The sequence below is a fragment of the Penicillium argentinense genome (genome assembly GCF_028826775.1).
Source record: "Penicillium argentinense strain IBT 30761 chromosome Unknown utg000011l_segment0_segment0, whole genome shotgun sequence".
Lineage (NCBI taxonomy): Eukaryota > Fungi > Ascomycota > Eurotiomycetes > Eurotiales > Aspergillaceae > Penicillium > Penicillium argentinense.
In genome coordinates, this window is record NW_026622670.1 from 1576540 (window position 1) to 1592613 (window position 16074).

Here is a 16074-nt window from a genome sequence, read left to right on the forward strand (position 1 = left end):
CGGGGACGCGGCAACTGGAGCTTATGTTGGCCTCAGGCATAAACATCATACTACTTGTACAACAGCCATTCATCAGCACCTCTTTTGAGACTACACAAAAGACCAAAAATTGCTGAAAATTAAATACTAAGCTGCTTTACAACTACTAGATGGCAAATTTGAAGCAAATTTTGGTATTGTCCATTGCGAACGTGATAGATCTGGCTACTTACTGATACTGGTAACACCAACTGCAATCATCGGGCACCGTGCATAAAAGCATAGGGGGAAGCAGGTGGGACAAGAAAGTCGTCAGCCAACAAATCTAGAGCGACAAAAGACAAGGTCGAAGGGGGCTAAGAAAAATAGCACGGCTAAAAAGGCAAATTGGTATATCGGCTAGAACGCCAGCAGGCATGAAATAGGAAAAGATCGCAAGAACCGATGGTGTCAAGCACGACGAAGGAGATTCATAACGGGCATATACGAATACTTCAGAGGCAATAAAAAGAACATTTCTCCATCAGCCAAATTGTAAACCGAGAAAGAACCCGTGAAGAAATGAAAGAAACAATCATCTTTTGAGTAACGATGAAAGAAGCAATCTCAAACAAAGTGAATATGATGGGCCTATAAAGAAAAAGAAAAGACAAGAAGCAAATTCGGTATAGCACAATACATGTACTGGGGAAATGCAATGGAAGCTAAGCAAAAGGAATCCACAAGAACAGGCCGAAGGGCCAAAGAAGCATAGAAAGAGAGTAGGGAAATCGCTTTTATTTTCGGGGGCACTGAACAAGAATCAAACATCCAGGAAAAGGGGCTTGAAAAGGGTGCTCGCACACTCCAAAAGGGCAAAATATCGAACCAGCAAAGTGGACTTGGGGTATTCGGTGCACAACACACAAATTCCATTCAGAGAAAAGCAGTTTGATCGCTCAGGAAATCCACTTGGAAATACAATTTCAACAATAAATCAGAAATAAGAGGGGGGATGGGTGTGATAACGAAAGGGGTAAGGTAAAGTTGAAACTGGCGAGGTCGGAATGATTCAGCCAATTGACAGCCGGTATCAAACAGTTGCGCCTGGCCTCACTCAGCTATAACAGCAAGTATAGCTTCCAGCGTGCCATTCAAGGAGATATCTACGCCTGGTAGGCTCCATTGAAGTTGTTGTTGGACTGATCCCAGTTACCAGACGGGGACATCGGCTGGCCACGGCCGTAGCCTGCAGCATTACCCTGGGGGAATCCCTGAGCAGGCATGGCGGGGCCGCCAAAGTTGTTCGCACCCTGATCCCAGCCTCGACCAGCAGGTGCAGGACCTGGCCGCCGGCGGTTAGTGCGTTTTCGTCGAGGAGTTCGTGGAGATGAGGACATACCTTGGCTCATGGGGTTCGCGGGACCGCCATACTGAGGGAAGAAGCCGGGGCTGTTAGGAAAGGCAGCGGTGCCTTGCTGGGGAGAGAAGTTGTCGAACTGGCCGGTTGGGGGGCGGTCCTTGCCCCACTATAGTATAGCAGTTAGTGTTGAATTCTGGACGTTGGGGTAAGACAAAAACAACGCTGGGTTGGCACGTACGCTGCACTTGAGAGGGCGACCGTTGACGTTGTAGGCATTCAGCTGGCAGATAGCCATAGCGGCATTTTCGTGCGAATCCATCTTGACGAAGGCGAAGCCTCGGTCAGCCTGCAGACGAGTCTCGAGAACATAACCAAAGTTTTGGAACAGCGGCACGAGGTCATTCTGAGACGTGTAAGGCGTCAGATTACCAACGTAGCAGGTAGTTTGCCACTGCGGCGTTTGCTGGACGACCATATCGTAGCTCTGGATGCCCTGGGTAGGGAAGTGGTGGTGGCCGAAGGGGGTGGTCGGGGTCATGCCCATGGCGGCCATAGCTTGTTGTTGAGAGATGGAGGGCTGGCCCTTCTGGTTGGCCCAGTTGCAGCGGATGGCACGAGAGCCCAGCCACTCGCCATCCATTGCGTTTAACGCCTTATCGGCATCCTGGCGCTCGCGGAAGGCGACGAACCCATATCCACGCGAACGTCCAGTCTTCATATCCCACATCACACGGGCTTCCGAAACCGAACCAAACGCGGAGAAGGCCTGAAGCAAGACATCATCGTTGACCTCGTTGCTCAGGTCACCGACGAAGATGTGGAAATGGTTGGAGGTGTCCTCTTTGTTAGTGTTGTTGGACTGATAGGCCCAGTTCACCCGGATTTCCTGCAATACCAATCAAGCGGTCAGGAGTTGCATCAAGGGGAAGCAAATAAAACAATGAGAACTTACCGACTGGTGAATGCGGCGCCCATTCAGGGTCTGCATAGCCCGCTCAGCCGCACCGGGGTCATCGAACTCAACAAAGCCGTAGTTGTACCCCTTGCTGTTAAACTGCTATAGTGATTAGTTCCAGTCAGCACAGAAATATATGTGGCCCATTCAACGCAGGCCCTTGCGATTCGCAAATGGCAGGTATGCCATATTGAGCGAGTCTCAGGGGAAAGGCTGTGGGATTCGGATCTCACTCGTGTACTTACATTCTTGTCCGGAATGATTTTGACGCTGACCACGTGGCCAGTGGTCTCAAAAATCTGCTTGAGAATATCCTCCGTGACCCGCGGGTCGAGGCCACCGACGTAGAGAGCTCTCTTGTTGGGTTCGGGAGCGGCGCGGCGAACGTAACCACCAGCGCTGGTCGGAGACATCATGTTTCCGGACATGGGCGAGGTTATCGCAGTCGGAATGGGGTTAGTATTCTGCGGGATGATCACAGGAGGCCGCGGCGGGGGAGGCATGTGGGACGGGTTGGTCTGGCCATTACCCTGGGCAGCATCATACTGCTGGTTCTGAGCACCAGCAGCAGGCTGGGGTGCCGCCGGCAGGGAAGCAGGAGTCGAAGTAGACGCGTTTTCGGCCATCGTGTATGGGCGGGAGACGAATTTAGGGTAGGAAAGCGATCGAGGAGAATGAGTGAAGTAGTGGCCGACCGATGCAAAATAGTACCTGGGCCAAGCCGCGACGATGACGGGGGTTCCACAAAGACGGCGATAAGAATATGAAGCGACAGCCCAAAAAGACTACAGTGATGTAACTGCAGCCGACAAAGGAGACTTTATGTTCAAATCAAAGGGGGCTGCGGGGTGGTCTGGATGGGCAAGTCTAATCAAAGACCAAGCTTGCACGATCCAAACAAAGCAGGCACCGGCGAAAACTGAGCGGACGGAGGCAGGTAACGGCGATCGAAGAACTTTGTCAGGGTTGACGAAGGACCGCGAGACGGTTAAAGGCACTGAGGAGTTGGAGGGGCACGGTGGTTGTTCGATCGTCGTTCTTGGTTCGTGTCGAGATGGTTGGGGGGAGCAGGTGGAAGAGGACAGCGAAGAAGCGCTGGGCCGGGAGAGATCAAAGATCAAAGCACCGAGAGGAGCGAAGAAACGCAAGAAAAATGAAACACACACGCACTAGCACTGGAGTCGCTTCGAGCCGCGACGAACAACAAGGAAAAAAACGAGAAGCAGATGGGAAAGAGAAGTTGTAAGGGAGAGTTAAGCGGCTAGGGGTGGGGGGAGCTGGCTAACTCCAACGGGCTTAGCTGCCCCGTGTACAACCATCGCCCAAGTACCGCCTCTGTGCTTCCCCTTGTTTCATTCAGCGCCTGAGGGTCGGCTCTTCGCGACTGTGTTCGGCTCCGCTGCTACCGCCTCTGCGCCTACACCATGGCGACTGCGAATTTCTCCAACCCCGACTCCCTGGCGGAGCTGTCCGCGCTGGTGGAGCGAACGGTACGCCCGTCTTCCCAAAGAGATTTACTTCAAGCTGGCGCTAACACCCCCGGCCAGCTTCTGGATACCGGGCGGCTATTCAAAAAGAACGGCTCGGTGCCGTCGAGCACGCACCTGCAGCGATCCATCCCGATGCATTATGAGAGCTTCCAGCTGGCGCTGGACAACCTCTCTCAGCAGATTGTGAGTCCGATTGGATGCTCGGAGCGATTACGTAGTCGCATTGGGCGCATCCAAAGCATCATGGGCTATAGCGTTTCTTTTGGAAGAACGACCCCCTAACGTGTCACAGTTTATCGCCAAAGCATTCCTGGAAAAGGATTATGAAGCTATCAAGGCGCGAGAGGCGGTGCCGCAACCCGCGGAGGATGAAGTTATGAAGGATGTGGGCCTGAACAGTGCAGCCCAGGTGCAACCACCACCTGCCGAGAAGGCTGAAAGCCCCGAAAAGGTCGAAGCGAAGAAGGAAGAAGGTACTGCAGCAAAGCCGCTAGCGCCCACCGCAGCCGTGCCAGAACCCCAAGCGACCGAGAATGTGGCAGTGAAAGAAGAGCAGAAGCATCCCGGCACAACTGCATCTCCCGATCAAGAAATGAATGGGGGCGAGGGGCTCAACTTTGACTCGGTTCTCAATGACACGGGGGGCTCTAATTCTTTCGACCTTAATCTTGACTTTGGCAATGACGATATGGGCAACCAAGCCTTCCTCTCCGGAACGACCTTTGGCAACACACCTGCCACCGGCGCCGACAAGCCGAATGCTTCATTGCCGGCGGATAATACGAATACGGTTCCGGCTCCTGCTGGCGGGGGTGCGTTCGACATGGAGCTGCAAAAGACCGACGGCGATGCCAACATGTTCCCTGAGCAAGGTACTGGAACGGACGATATCATGCCTGGAGAATCCAGCTTCGACGACTTGTTTATGGAAACGGAGAATTTCGGTGAGGGCACTGGAGACCTCAATCAGTTGGAGGGAGATAGTTTGATGAACATCAGCGAGCTGGATGACAACTGGTTCAGCTGAGCGAACGAAACACGAGACAAAATTCCAGATACCAGTCATCCCATAGGATACCAACAGTGGGTCGCAAAAATTGTACACTATTACCCTACGAACCATTGCACTCCTATCCCTCACAATCTATGTACCGGAGAATACATTGCGGTGGAGGGGGGGCGGATAATCTCCTATGATCTACATGCACCTGCAGTCGGCACTAGTAGCACTAACTGGATCTACTGAGCATAGCGTCCTGCCTCCGGCTCTAGGCCAATGGATGTATCGCACCGAGACCTCTTTAGTAAATCTTGCTTCCAGCCTTTTGATCTCTAGAGTCGCTGGATCATCTGCCCGTCGCGGCCACCTGAGATGCACGACTTGTTGCTGTACGCTTAGGCTGCTCCCGCCATTCAGTTTCCATTCCTTGATGATCGATTCGGAGGCTGGACGAGGCATCCACGGCCTTCTGGAAACTGATGCATTTCCCCAAAGAAGGGGGGTTTCGTTCGTGACCTGTCACGTCGATGCTGCTCCCGAGGGAGGTTGGTAGCACAGAAGTTGATTGTGCGACTCCATCGCCCAAACATGTCATCGGTCATCAGAGACCAAAAAAAAATAATTTTTAGCCTTAACACTTGTGAAGAGGCCGATGGGCAGGCCTCGGCATTAAACAGGCAGAGATAGAAATGATGTAGGAGTAGACAACTACGGGAACGAGAGCAGAGGCCATGGACCAGAGGGCTTAGTGCTAGTTCGGAGTTAGAGTAGGGCTGGCCCGTTCAAGAAAAGCAGGGCAGGCGGCCCGCGGGAGGCACGGACAGAACGAGCATATGCCTCACCTTTACATAGATGCTCCCAACCCTCTCAAAGCTTTCTCCAACGGACCAGGGACCCGGGAACACCATCACCGCGTCAAGAAAGACGGCCCTATGAGGCGGGCCCCAGAGGACGCGTTTACACCGGGTCAAGTCCGGCCCTCATGAGGTCATCGCCCAGCTGTCATCGCTCGGACCCGCCAGAACATCCGCGCAAAAAGAGAAACTGGAACTGGAACGAGTCCAGCACGAACATCTGACCAGAGCAGAGATAATCGGTGCAGACGCAGATCTCCCCTGCTTGGTCGCCGTCTCGTCCCATCGGTGCCGTCAGTGCCAGATGCTTCTACTCCAATCTCATGTCTGCGGGACCACACACCGGCCATTCAGATGGCGATCGCCATCCGGTTTGTACCTGGGGAGAGAAGGGGGTTTGGGCATGGCTCGTGCAGCAAACTCAGAAAATCAGGGCCCGCCATTAGACACCGCTGGTGGATGCTCCCCCAGCGTCCCTGGCGGCGACCTCTCGAATCTGCGTGCTTTGGGTGGTACTAGCACGAGGGAAAGAATCATTATTCCCTACTCCTAGTTTTTACGGCGTGTTCTGTGCTCCGCGCTCCATGCTTCGTGGCTGTGGTAATGAGGCAGCAGTTCCTCGTGTGCGACGCCTTGTTCACAGCCTTCTGCCTTCTCAGTCTTTTCCCGATGGACGCGCTATCCCCACACCCGAGTCTCGGCTTTGGCGGAGGCGAACAGGGAAGCAGTGCCGGGCATCCGTATATCCTACTCGTTTGCCATAAACGAGCTGAGATGCCGAGTTGAGACAGCACACGACAGATTACGTGCCATTGTCTTATCTCTCTTGTACGTGGCCGCATACATGGCCGCAGGCGACAGTGTCTTGTCCTGAAGGTATTGGAGCGTAGCGCACCAAGAATGCTGAGACATTGCAAGGAGCCGTCCGCCCCAGAATCGGTGCACATGGAGATTTGGCGTCGTGACGGGGGCCAGAAGGTCTCCACTCGACATCTCAATCATACAGTAATTTTTTACTCTCTCCCTCTGGCTCCGTGGACCCCGTTGTAGTTCTGTCCATACAATTCTAGATGGTTAGTCACCACTGGCCCGGATTGCCGGCAAAGCGGATCTCGTCGATATCATGTCATCATCGATCCGGGTTCCAGTCCCTCTTCCAGACTTCTTCCTCCATTAAGTGGACCCTTCTTCTATGAGGACTTCGCATCCCCCTGTTTCATCTTGCATATGCTCCCAATCATCTTTTTTTTGTCCGACACCCGCACTGCCTCCTCCAAATCCCCTCCAAGAACGCCCCGGTCATCGGTGAGCGCCACATTACGGAGAGTCAACGCGCAAAAAGCTGCTAGGAACCACAATTTAGTCACCCCGCAGCCAATCCTGCGCGCTGCCCAAAGGATCTGCGCGGCGATGATCACCGGAGTGGAGGACCCGTGCTTATGAAGTCAGCGCCCCGAGGATTCCATCTCTCCTGCAAAGATCGGTGTGCTCCTTGCGTTGTCGCGAATTGAAGGGGGAGCACAAGGGATCAAAAGAAGCAACCACACCCCCATTAAAGGCCACGGTAAGTATACACTCTGTGTCGCCCTCCCTGCCGATTCTATCCCCCCCCTTGTCCGTCCGGTCGTCTGGTCGCGTCGTTGGTTTTCCCTTGAAAAACATCTGGCCCTGGCCCAAACCCCCTCTCTCCCCCCGCATTCCTGGCACTTTTGCGACCAGACACGCCAGTGGTTCGCAGTCTTCCGTGGCATACACCGCGAGAGTCTGTCAGAAACTCTGTGTGCGAGAGGGGCAAAAGAAAGGAGAGCAGAAAAAAAAATAAAAGAAGGAAAGAATAAAGCACCCAGCGGCCGAATCTTCCTTTCCAACATCTTCCTTTTGATCCACTATGCGCCGCGGAAACTCACGATGATGGCCGCTCACATTATCCCCCGCAGGTTTCATCGCGGTCGGGATCTATTGACACCTCTCCGTCCGATTACTTCGCTATACCTTCGTTATCGCTCGCTAGCCTCATTCGGACCCGGTCGATCCGACGCCGTTCGGTCTGCCTCAACGCGGTTGAAGAGCAGTTCCCCAAGCAAACCCGTCGCGGTTCCATCCTCAAAAAGCTGGCGGGCCCACGTGAAAACGCGAAGCGATTCCTTCGCTTACGGTCGTCGGGAATTCAGTCCCCCGCGCCCCCGCGACGTATAAATCCGCGCTGTAGCGGTGCTGGTGGCCCTCGGCCGGTTTCCGAGATCATTGTCTCTTCCGAGGGGCCACACCACGTTCCCGAAGAGACCGAGAGGAGGGATATGAACACAGAGTCCCCGATGGCGACGGAGCTCCTGCCCCGGCCGGTGGCTGACGCTGCCAGCACAGTGCCCCAGCTGAGCACGCCGTTCCCACCGCTTCGTAATGAGAAGATCGTCGCAACGGGGAGCGGACTGACCGTCGGCATTGCCTTGACAGAACCGGTTCTTTATCTGCAGGGTTACGACCAACATGACCCGAGCTCGAAGAAATCGGCGATTCTACGGGGTCAAATACACCTCAAAGTCACCAAGAGTGTTAAGATCAAGAAGATCTCGATACAGTTCCGCGGCCACGCCCAAACTGACTGGCCCGATGGCATCCCGCCCAAGAAGATTCATTTCCACGATAAAAAAGATCTTTTCACCCACGGTGTTGTATATTTCAACCATGGTGATACGGCCTTGATGCAGAATGATTATGGCGCACATTACTACCAGCATGCCAAACCTATTTCCCCGGCCCGGGGAAGGACGTTGTATCCGCAACGACCCGCGAACTCTTCTCCAAGAGCGGCTCTACCACCAACCTTGGCCCGACCACCGCACGAGACCCTAAGCGTCTTTCAGTACAGACTACCCGTGGTCATTCGCGAAGCTTTAGTCGAAACGATACTCCGCCGAGTCTTCAAGCTCAGCAACAGCGCAACTACCGAATGTTCCCTGTTGGCGATTATCTATATAGTTTTGAGTTCCCAATCGACGGCTCTCTCCCGGAAACGATCAAAACCGACTTGGGATTCGTGAAATACGATTTGGAGGCGATTGTCGAGCGATCCGGCGCATTCCGGCCTAACCTGCTCGGCACGATGGAGATTCCCGTCATCCGCACCCCAGCCGAAGGGTCATTGGAACAGGTCGAACCGATTGCGATTTCGCGAAATTGGGAGGACCAACTTCATTATGATATTGTAATATCCGGGAAATCTTTCCCTCTGGGGTCTCAAATCCCCGTCGCGTTCAAACTGACGCCGCTCGCAAAAGTGGAATGCCATCGAATCAAGGTCTATGTGACTGAGAACATCCAACATTGGACCGCAGACAAGAGCGTGCATCGACTACAGCCCGCGAAGAAGGTTCTCCTGTTCGAAAAGCGCGCCGAATCCGCCAGTACCAGTACCTACCCCGGTAGCTCGATGCGTGTCACGGCAGGTGGTGGTATTGACTGGGATCACCGTGCGGCCGCGGCTCGAGGAGAGGAAATCGTGGATCGGTCCCGAACAAACTTGCTGGGTAATCTCTCGAGTGAAAGTGGTGTTGGGCCCACGGAAATGGAATTCAGTGTTCAATTACCGAGCTGCCACGAAATGAGGAATCGAGATGAAGCGCAGCGTCTGCACTTTGACACGACCTACGAGAACATTCAAATCAATCATTGGATCAAGGTAAGTCGCTCATTGTGTCTTCATGTTGATAGTTATGAAACTTACATGATAATTTCAATACAGATTGTTCTTCGTCTCTCAAAGGTCGACGAGAGAGATCCTACAAAACGCAGACATTTTGAAATTTCCATTGATTCGCCCTTCCACATTCTCTCTTGCAAGGCTACTCAGGCAAATATTTACCTCCCGGCATATACGAATCCAGCGGCCGAACCAGAACCACCCGCACAGGAGTTTGAATGCGGCTGCCCCGGAGCACCCCTGGCAACACGAGAATACACCGCAGGTCAATCCGGTTCCGATCGGGAAGATTCTTCTACGAATCCCAACCTCGGTCGGCGCGCCTCGATTGGCCCAGGCCGTGCTGTTTCTCGAAGCTTTACGAATGGTTCTGGTGGTCTCGCCCGTCCACCCCAGGCTCACTTGGCTCGCGAGCCTAACAATGAGCGCGAGCCACCCAACCCCAACCCCCGTCCCATGCATCTTCTCCGAACGCCCTCGTTTGCTCCTCCGGCCTTTGAAGACGTTCCTCCACCGCCACCTCTCGTTACTCCCCCCCGGAGTACACCACGATTGTTGGAAATGCTGAGCGCGAGGCCGTGCTGGAGGACTACTTCTCCCGGCTTTCATTCTACGAGGACCAAGATGACGACGATCGAGGCCGAGGCCGTGTCGACGTGCCTCTCACCCCGGGCGGACGTGTCAATCGCAGCATGGATGTACCACGGGAATGGGTGCGACTGGACGATTTCACCGCGTCATGAACTATTCTCCTGAACAGTATAGTGCGGTCGATTCCCATCTCACGATATCTGAGCCATGAAGTTACGATTTTTCATACCGGCAACGGTGTAGGAGGTCTTTTTTTTTTTTTTTTCGTTTTCTTCGCAAGCGTTTTATAGATTCTACGGTCATTTTCTGAATTTGGTTACAAGTGTGTTTGGAGTGGGCTAAGTTTGGTCGGCACATTGGGTCCGGTTCGGATTACTCTGCTCTTCATATCATTTGGCAAAAGGCGTGAGGGTGTCATGTGCTGCAAGGTTCTACATACATATGTGTATTCCTTGATATATTTCTGCATCGTTCTCAAAATGAGCAAATAGTACGGTTGGTGCACTCCGCGCCAAAGGTCTTCTATATATGTCTAGTTCACACGGTTTCATTTTTTTCCATTTATTCAGTCACTTATAGCTCATTGCCATGCCACCTAAAATTATGTTAGAAAAGGCGTTGGTCCTTCGATTTTCCTTGCTGCTCCGTAACACCATCGAACTCACCCACGCTGCTTCCCAAGGTTGGCTTCTTGGCGGCGATAAGATATCACAAAGCAGCGCGGTCCGCTTCCAGCTGCCTTCCCCGGTTTAGAGCATCCCCACATACTGTCATGACCCAAGTTCCCAGTAACAGCTGCCTGCTCCTCATTCCTCGTCAACAACCTCGACCTCGCACTTTGACTGAAGCTTTGAAATTTCCAATCATCGCCTGAACACTCTGTTCAACATTTCCCGGTTGACGACAAAGGCCTTGTGCTAGACTCCTTCATTCGGCCCAGATCGAGGAGTTTTCCGGTGAGTAGTCCAACAATTAGGTCTTGCAAGTTTTGAGCGACCTGAATCTGAACTCAGGATATAGTCACGTTGATCAATCACACCTAAAGAGGTGGACTCTTGAAACTCGTTCCCTGAGCTCTCACCGACTTTGACCTCTCGGCTTCTCACTGCTTTGATGCTGCGGGGTTGCGATACCGATTCAATCACCAACCAGATCGACACAACTTGATTGATCCGCTACTGGTCCAAGAACAGATCCATCATGGCGATCGAAATCGTTGATTTGACCGAGGCCGATATCCCCGGTGCGATCCAAGTCATCCAGCAGGCCTTCGCAGACGATCCGTATTTCAAGTGGGTGTTCGATGCGGAGACGGTATGCACAATCCTCCATTCCGGATAGAACTTTTAAGAGGTATCCCTCAAGCCTACCTTGCTAACATTGAGTCTCCCCATGACGCGGTCGATCATGGACATCGACTTGCGGAGATCTGGGAGAGCCCTGCACAGTTCAACAAGCAACGAAACCATGACTCGCTCGCTGCTCGCTGCCGATGGGGCATCAACAACGCAATTTTCCAGGTAGCCAAAGAGACCGCGGAAAAGGACTCTTCAGAGTCATTCCCTATCCTCGGAGTCTCCTGTTGGATGGCACCGCATGACGCATCGCAGCCAGAGAGCTGGTATGCGTGGTACCAAGGCTGGGTACTTTCCTTCGGCCAGTTTCTCAACAACGTGCGATATCTCGGCCATGGCGGGCTACGCACGAACCGATATTGGATCTGGAAGGAGCGCCAGCAAGAAGCACAATCCCAGATCTGGGATGACCCCCGTGGATACTATTTCTGCAATATCGTGGCTGTCAGCCCCGAGGCGCAGGGAAGGGGGATCGGGAAACTCCTCTTCGAGACGATTACGAAGCGTGCGGATGAAGAGGGGGTCAAGTGCTATCTGGAGAGCTCGAAAAACGTGCCGAATGTGCAGATCTACGAGCGGATTGGGTTTGAAATGAAGAGTGAGATGGAGTGTCGCGATGGGGATGATGCTTGTATGGTACGTGTTCGTGATTAGGTTCGTCCTGCTGTGAGACATTGCTAACGAATGACCCTTCGTGGCCATGACAGCTTTACTGCATGGTTCGCAACCCCAAGGCCGAGTGATTTAGCAGCCATGATCAGGGTTCGGCCATTTGCGTTGCACAAGCATGCGCTATGACCTTATGAATTACACAGGCATACCAATCCATATGTTTATTTTTTTTTTTTTTTTTTTTTTTTTTTTTTTTTTTTAAAGCAAGGTTACTGAATTCAACCCGATGTCATATGATCGGGAAACTTTGAACTCATTGACTACCAATACCAATCATCTCGAGAACTACACTATATCCTTCCCCTTTCATACCAATATCTAGTATCTCCCGTTTGCTTACTTCTACTCGAGCAGCACAAGCCGCATCGGCACTTAGACCCAGCAGCGGATCTCTACATATCCCAATCTCAAACCCCAGCCAAATTGCAAACCAGCCCCAATGCCCTGACCCCACCCATAACCATCCCAATTGTCAAAGCCCCATCAAACCCCATGACCCACAAACGGGCCGGGTCGATGACGGCGCGAAAACTATCGCCGCAAGCGCGGCCGGGGATCCGTGGCGCACCGCGTTTGTCAACGGAGCGACAGGGCGCATATGACCTTTCGCAGAATATAAACTTCTCTGTTCCGGCGAGGGACACCTGCATATGCAGATGCAGTCAGCATTGATGGAAAGGGCACGTTCGCTTTTCAAGGTCGATGTCGGAGGCTGAGGTGGGTTGCCGTGTGCATTTCCCCGATTTAGTGGTCTGAGGCGATATTTGATCGTGGTACCAAGGTCGGTTCTGGGTTCCTGGAAATTTCCCGGTGTTCGGGGCTTGGTTGGATTTGAATGGGGACTTGGTTTAGTTTTTTATCTTTTTTCGGATTCATACTACCAGGGTTGTTGGGCTGGGCGGATGAAAATGAACCCTTGTTTTGGTTTCGTGAAAGTGTCGAATATAAGAATGAGGATGACATTTAGGGGGCTGAGTGGAGTATATAATGTCCTGATTGAGGCGGATTTTCGAGGAATTCGGAATAAATTCAACTAGAACACGGCGTTTAATTGTTTGACATACGCCTTTAGCGCTACAGTCTTAGGTGGAATACCGTGAGATATCAAATTGTGGACATATGGTAGGTTGGATGTGAAGACCCCCAGATATCGTGACTTTTGCTCATTGGATATTTACAATTCTTTAGTGTAGCACTGCCCTCCATCAATATGCTGTCTCCGCTATTTCATCGAGACTGCAATCCCTGGTCCCTCGTTCGGACCTTTATCGCCCGACGTTGTCAGTTGAAACGGGATTCTACCACCGCGGCAGAATGGGCCAACGACATGCCTCCGCCCTCTTCCACCCATCCAACAGCCACTCCAAAGCGAGACGTGCCCTGCTGCAGCGACACCGATTTCATGGTCAGCCAGCTCGCCGCCCTCGCTGCAAGTGTCGGCCGATCGTCTGCCACTACAACGTTGCGGTCCAAGCGATCGTCTTCACGGTCCCTCGTGACAACGACCACCACGCAATCCACCACCATCGGAAATGCCGCCGACACGCAACTGGTGGAAGAAGAGTCATTCCACTACTTGCACAGTCTGATCACCGTCTCCTGTACACCGCCGCCTCCACCAGGTCACCTGTCACGGCCCTCGACCACTGACGAGCCGGAGACGTCGTCATCAGGTCGCAAACGCGCATCGTCGAGTTTGAGCCTTCGCCTCGGCGACCTATCGGGACTTTCTTTTCCAACCAAGTTATCACGGAAGCCCTGTCCTCGCTATACTACCCTGCCGCCAAGATACTCGCCCAAGCGCATTGCAGTCCGGCCAGAGGTACGCTTTTGAGGTGGATCGGCGGCGGTTAATTAAGACGACCTCACTGACAGCCAGACATTGGCTGGAACAATTCCTGTAACATAATAACTAATATAGTGCTGTTGCTCCACCCCACATCTTCCTGCATCAACCAGCCTTGGGCGTGTGATATCGGCCGTCATCACACGGCAGACTGAGAGCTGAGAGCCTGTCCGGTCCAAACAAACCACTTGGCCAGGTCGTGCGATCAGATCCCGTTCCGGAAATATAAGCTGTACGCGCAACAAACCTGGACGAGAACCCTGCATGAACGCACCCCCACCGGCTGGAGGTGAAACGCCAAGTGGAAATAGATCGACAATGCATCTCACTCGGTACTGCAACCAGTGACGTCGGCTAGTGAGTCGGGGCGCGGTTTGAGAGCCGGTGATCCCCTATCGCAAACATGCACTGCCGGAGTCTGTCATCGATTGGGCTCATTTTCCGGGGGCCGACAAAGACTTTTCTGGAGTTAGTCTCCAGCGTCTTGCACTGGTCATTTCTATCATCGGCACGGAGCATGCCCGGGCTCGCTTGTGGAGGGCAAACATTCCATGCATGAACGTTTCATGTTTTTTTTTGATATTGGCACTTTGGTAATTTGTTGTGGCAGACGGGCATATCAGTGGAGATCTGGCGGGATTAGCCGCATTCTGATACCATACTGCAGTTTCAAATCGCGATCGGAAAAGAATTGAAGGAAAAACCAGTTCCTCCGGGATTTGCGATTTGCCGGCTCGGCTATTATAATGCGCGTGTGCAGGCGAAGGCGAGGGCACGTGAAGGGGATTTGTTGTTGCCCGCTGGCGTCAACTGCCATGGCCTAGAATTGTACCACGGTTACAAACTTCATCCTGCGCCGATCAGTCTGCTTTTTTCTTTGTGCGGCGTGCGATTCGCGCTGGCCTGCTTTTCCTGTTTTCGGCTGTCGGTGCCTGATCTACAACTGGAGTTACCAAGTCTTGGGTCTCCGTACATCTGGCCCCCCAATTGCCCCAGTTGCCCCTCGAATTGCGGGTGTGGCTTCGGTTCTCCACCCGAAAGCTCAATTTCCGCACAGACCGTGTGCTGGGATCGGCCGGGCGGTTAAAGATCCCATCGCGGACCTGTTCATTGCGTCGAACGGAGTCAACTTACTCAAATGGAATGGATAATTGCACATGGGGGTCATACGATGGGATAGGGAGTCAAGCCAAGAAAAATACCTCCATTGGATATGCCTAGGTACGGCCTACCTAGGTACGGCCTACCTAGGTAGGTGCCAGGAAATTGGCTATCGACGGAGTTACCTGGCGGAATCCCCTCGGTAGGTTCAACGGTTTGATGTTTGCTTTCTGAGTCTGCATATGAAAGCGAAAGAAGTACTGGCCGAAATTCAAGGAAGTGAGCAATGCCAATACCACAGACATCATCATCATCCGATCTCACGGCCTTAAGCTTAATCCTATCTGGAATTTCCCCATGCGATAAAGTTTCCATTATCGGACAATGAAGTAAGCATGGTCTAGATGAATAATTGGGGCGGACGCAGTACTGGGAAAGAATATCTAGAACTCCGTCGAACATGGTGAACTCGCCTCGTTGGGCCACGAACGAGGCCAAGCCACCTGGAAATGAACACGTTGTCAATTTCATTTGCTTATCACGAATTGTCGGCTTCGGATGAACACCTAAGCTCCGTCCGCCGGGTCTAGACTAGCAGCTGGAGGAAGGCCCCTGTCCGTGGCTCAACCGTTGAAATGAGAGGGGCGGACGGAGTTCTCGACCTCCCTCTCATAGGTCGCAGTGTAGTATACTCGACCCGGCTCCTCCAGCCTCGAGCCCCTCCACGACATTGCCCCATTTCTCGCGCCACCAAGGTCCTTGTCCTTGTCAGGCCATGTCATTGCGAGGGTCTGCTCTGTGATGACGGCCGCGGGAGGGTGCGCAGGGAGGCATGTGAAAGCCTCAACAGATCCGTTGGGGCGGAGATAAAGAACGCCGATGTACAGAATACACTGCGGGTCGAGATCGTGAGTCCATGCAGGAACTTTTGCCAGTCGGCGCGGGGTGTGGCAATACAACCGATTGTACGTGCTCCATGCACAGCTGCTCGGATTCGAACAGGCCTGCAGCTGTCTGGGCGCGGCTTGTCAATTGAAAGATCGGCGTGCATGGAGATTACCCGATCTAGACGGTGGCATTGCCCCGTCTATGATAATCTTCAGAAACCAGCAAAAGAACCCTAGTACGGGACGCCATGTCACTACGTTCCACGGTTCCTAGCCGGTACTCGAGGGTTCTGCCGGCAGCA

At 53.0% G+C, this 16074-nt stretch overlaps 5 protein-coding genes across 5 annotated transcripts; 4 read left to right on the forward strand and 1 right to left on the reverse strand.

Annotated features, from left to right (window-relative positions):
• Nucleotides 1-1124: 1124 nt before the first annotated feature.
• On the reverse strand, nucleotides 1125-2902 carry N7532_011603 (uncharacterized protein; the record flags this gene model as incomplete). Its single annotated transcript, XM_056624094.1, has 5 exons — nucleotides 1125-1303; nucleotides 1361-1487; nucleotides 1560-2207; nucleotides 2274-2378; nucleotides 2522-2902. 5 exons carry the CDS (start codon nucleotides 2900-2902, stop codon nucleotides 1125-1127), a joined length of 1440 nt encoding a protein of 479 aa, XP_056469082.1.
• A 798-nt stretch (nucleotides 2903-3700) lies between these two features.
• N7532_011604 (uncharacterized protein) lies at nucleotides 3701-4793 on the forward strand (the record flags this gene model as incomplete). Its single annotated transcript, XM_056624095.1, has 3 exons — nucleotides 3701-3766; nucleotides 3824-3949; nucleotides 4059-4793. 3 exons carry the CDS (start codon nucleotides 3701-3703, stop codon nucleotides 4791-4793), a joined length of 927 nt encoding a protein of 308 aa, XP_056469083.1.
• A 2237-nt stretch (nucleotides 4794-7030) lies between these two features.
• N7532_011605 (arrestin family protein) lies at nucleotides 7031-10063 on the forward strand (the record flags this gene model as incomplete). The annotated part of the gene is given in 6 exon segments (XM_056624096.1): nucleotides 7031-7053; nucleotides 7100-7184; nucleotides 7558-8475; nucleotides 8490-9299; nucleotides 9363-9845; nucleotides 9863-10063. The coding sequence occupies 6 exon segments, from the start codon at nucleotides 7031-7033 to the stop codon at nucleotides 10061-10063; spliced, it is 2520 nt and encodes an 839-aa protein (XP_056469084.1).
• A 1048-nt stretch (nucleotides 10064-11111) lies between these two features.
• Nucleotides 11112-12009, forward strand: N7532_011606 (GNAT family N-acetyltransferase; the record flags this gene model as incomplete). Its single annotated transcript, XM_056624097.1, has 3 exons — nucleotides 11112-11225; nucleotides 11339-11902; nucleotides 11974-12009. The coding sequence occupies 3 exons, from the start codon at nucleotides 11112-11114 to the stop codon at nucleotides 12007-12009; spliced, it is 714 nt and encodes a 237-aa protein (XP_056469085.1).
• A 1256-nt stretch (nucleotides 12010-13265) lies between these two features.
• Nucleotides 13266-13772, forward strand: N7532_011607 (uncharacterized protein; the record flags this gene model as incomplete). The annotated part of the gene is made up of 1 exon (XM_056624098.1): nucleotides 13266-13772. The coding sequence occupies one exon, from the start codon at nucleotides 13266-13268 to the stop codon at nucleotides 13770-13772; it is 507 nt and encodes a 168-aa protein (XP_056469086.1).
• Between the last annotated feature and the right edge of the window lie 2302 nt (nucleotides 13773-16074).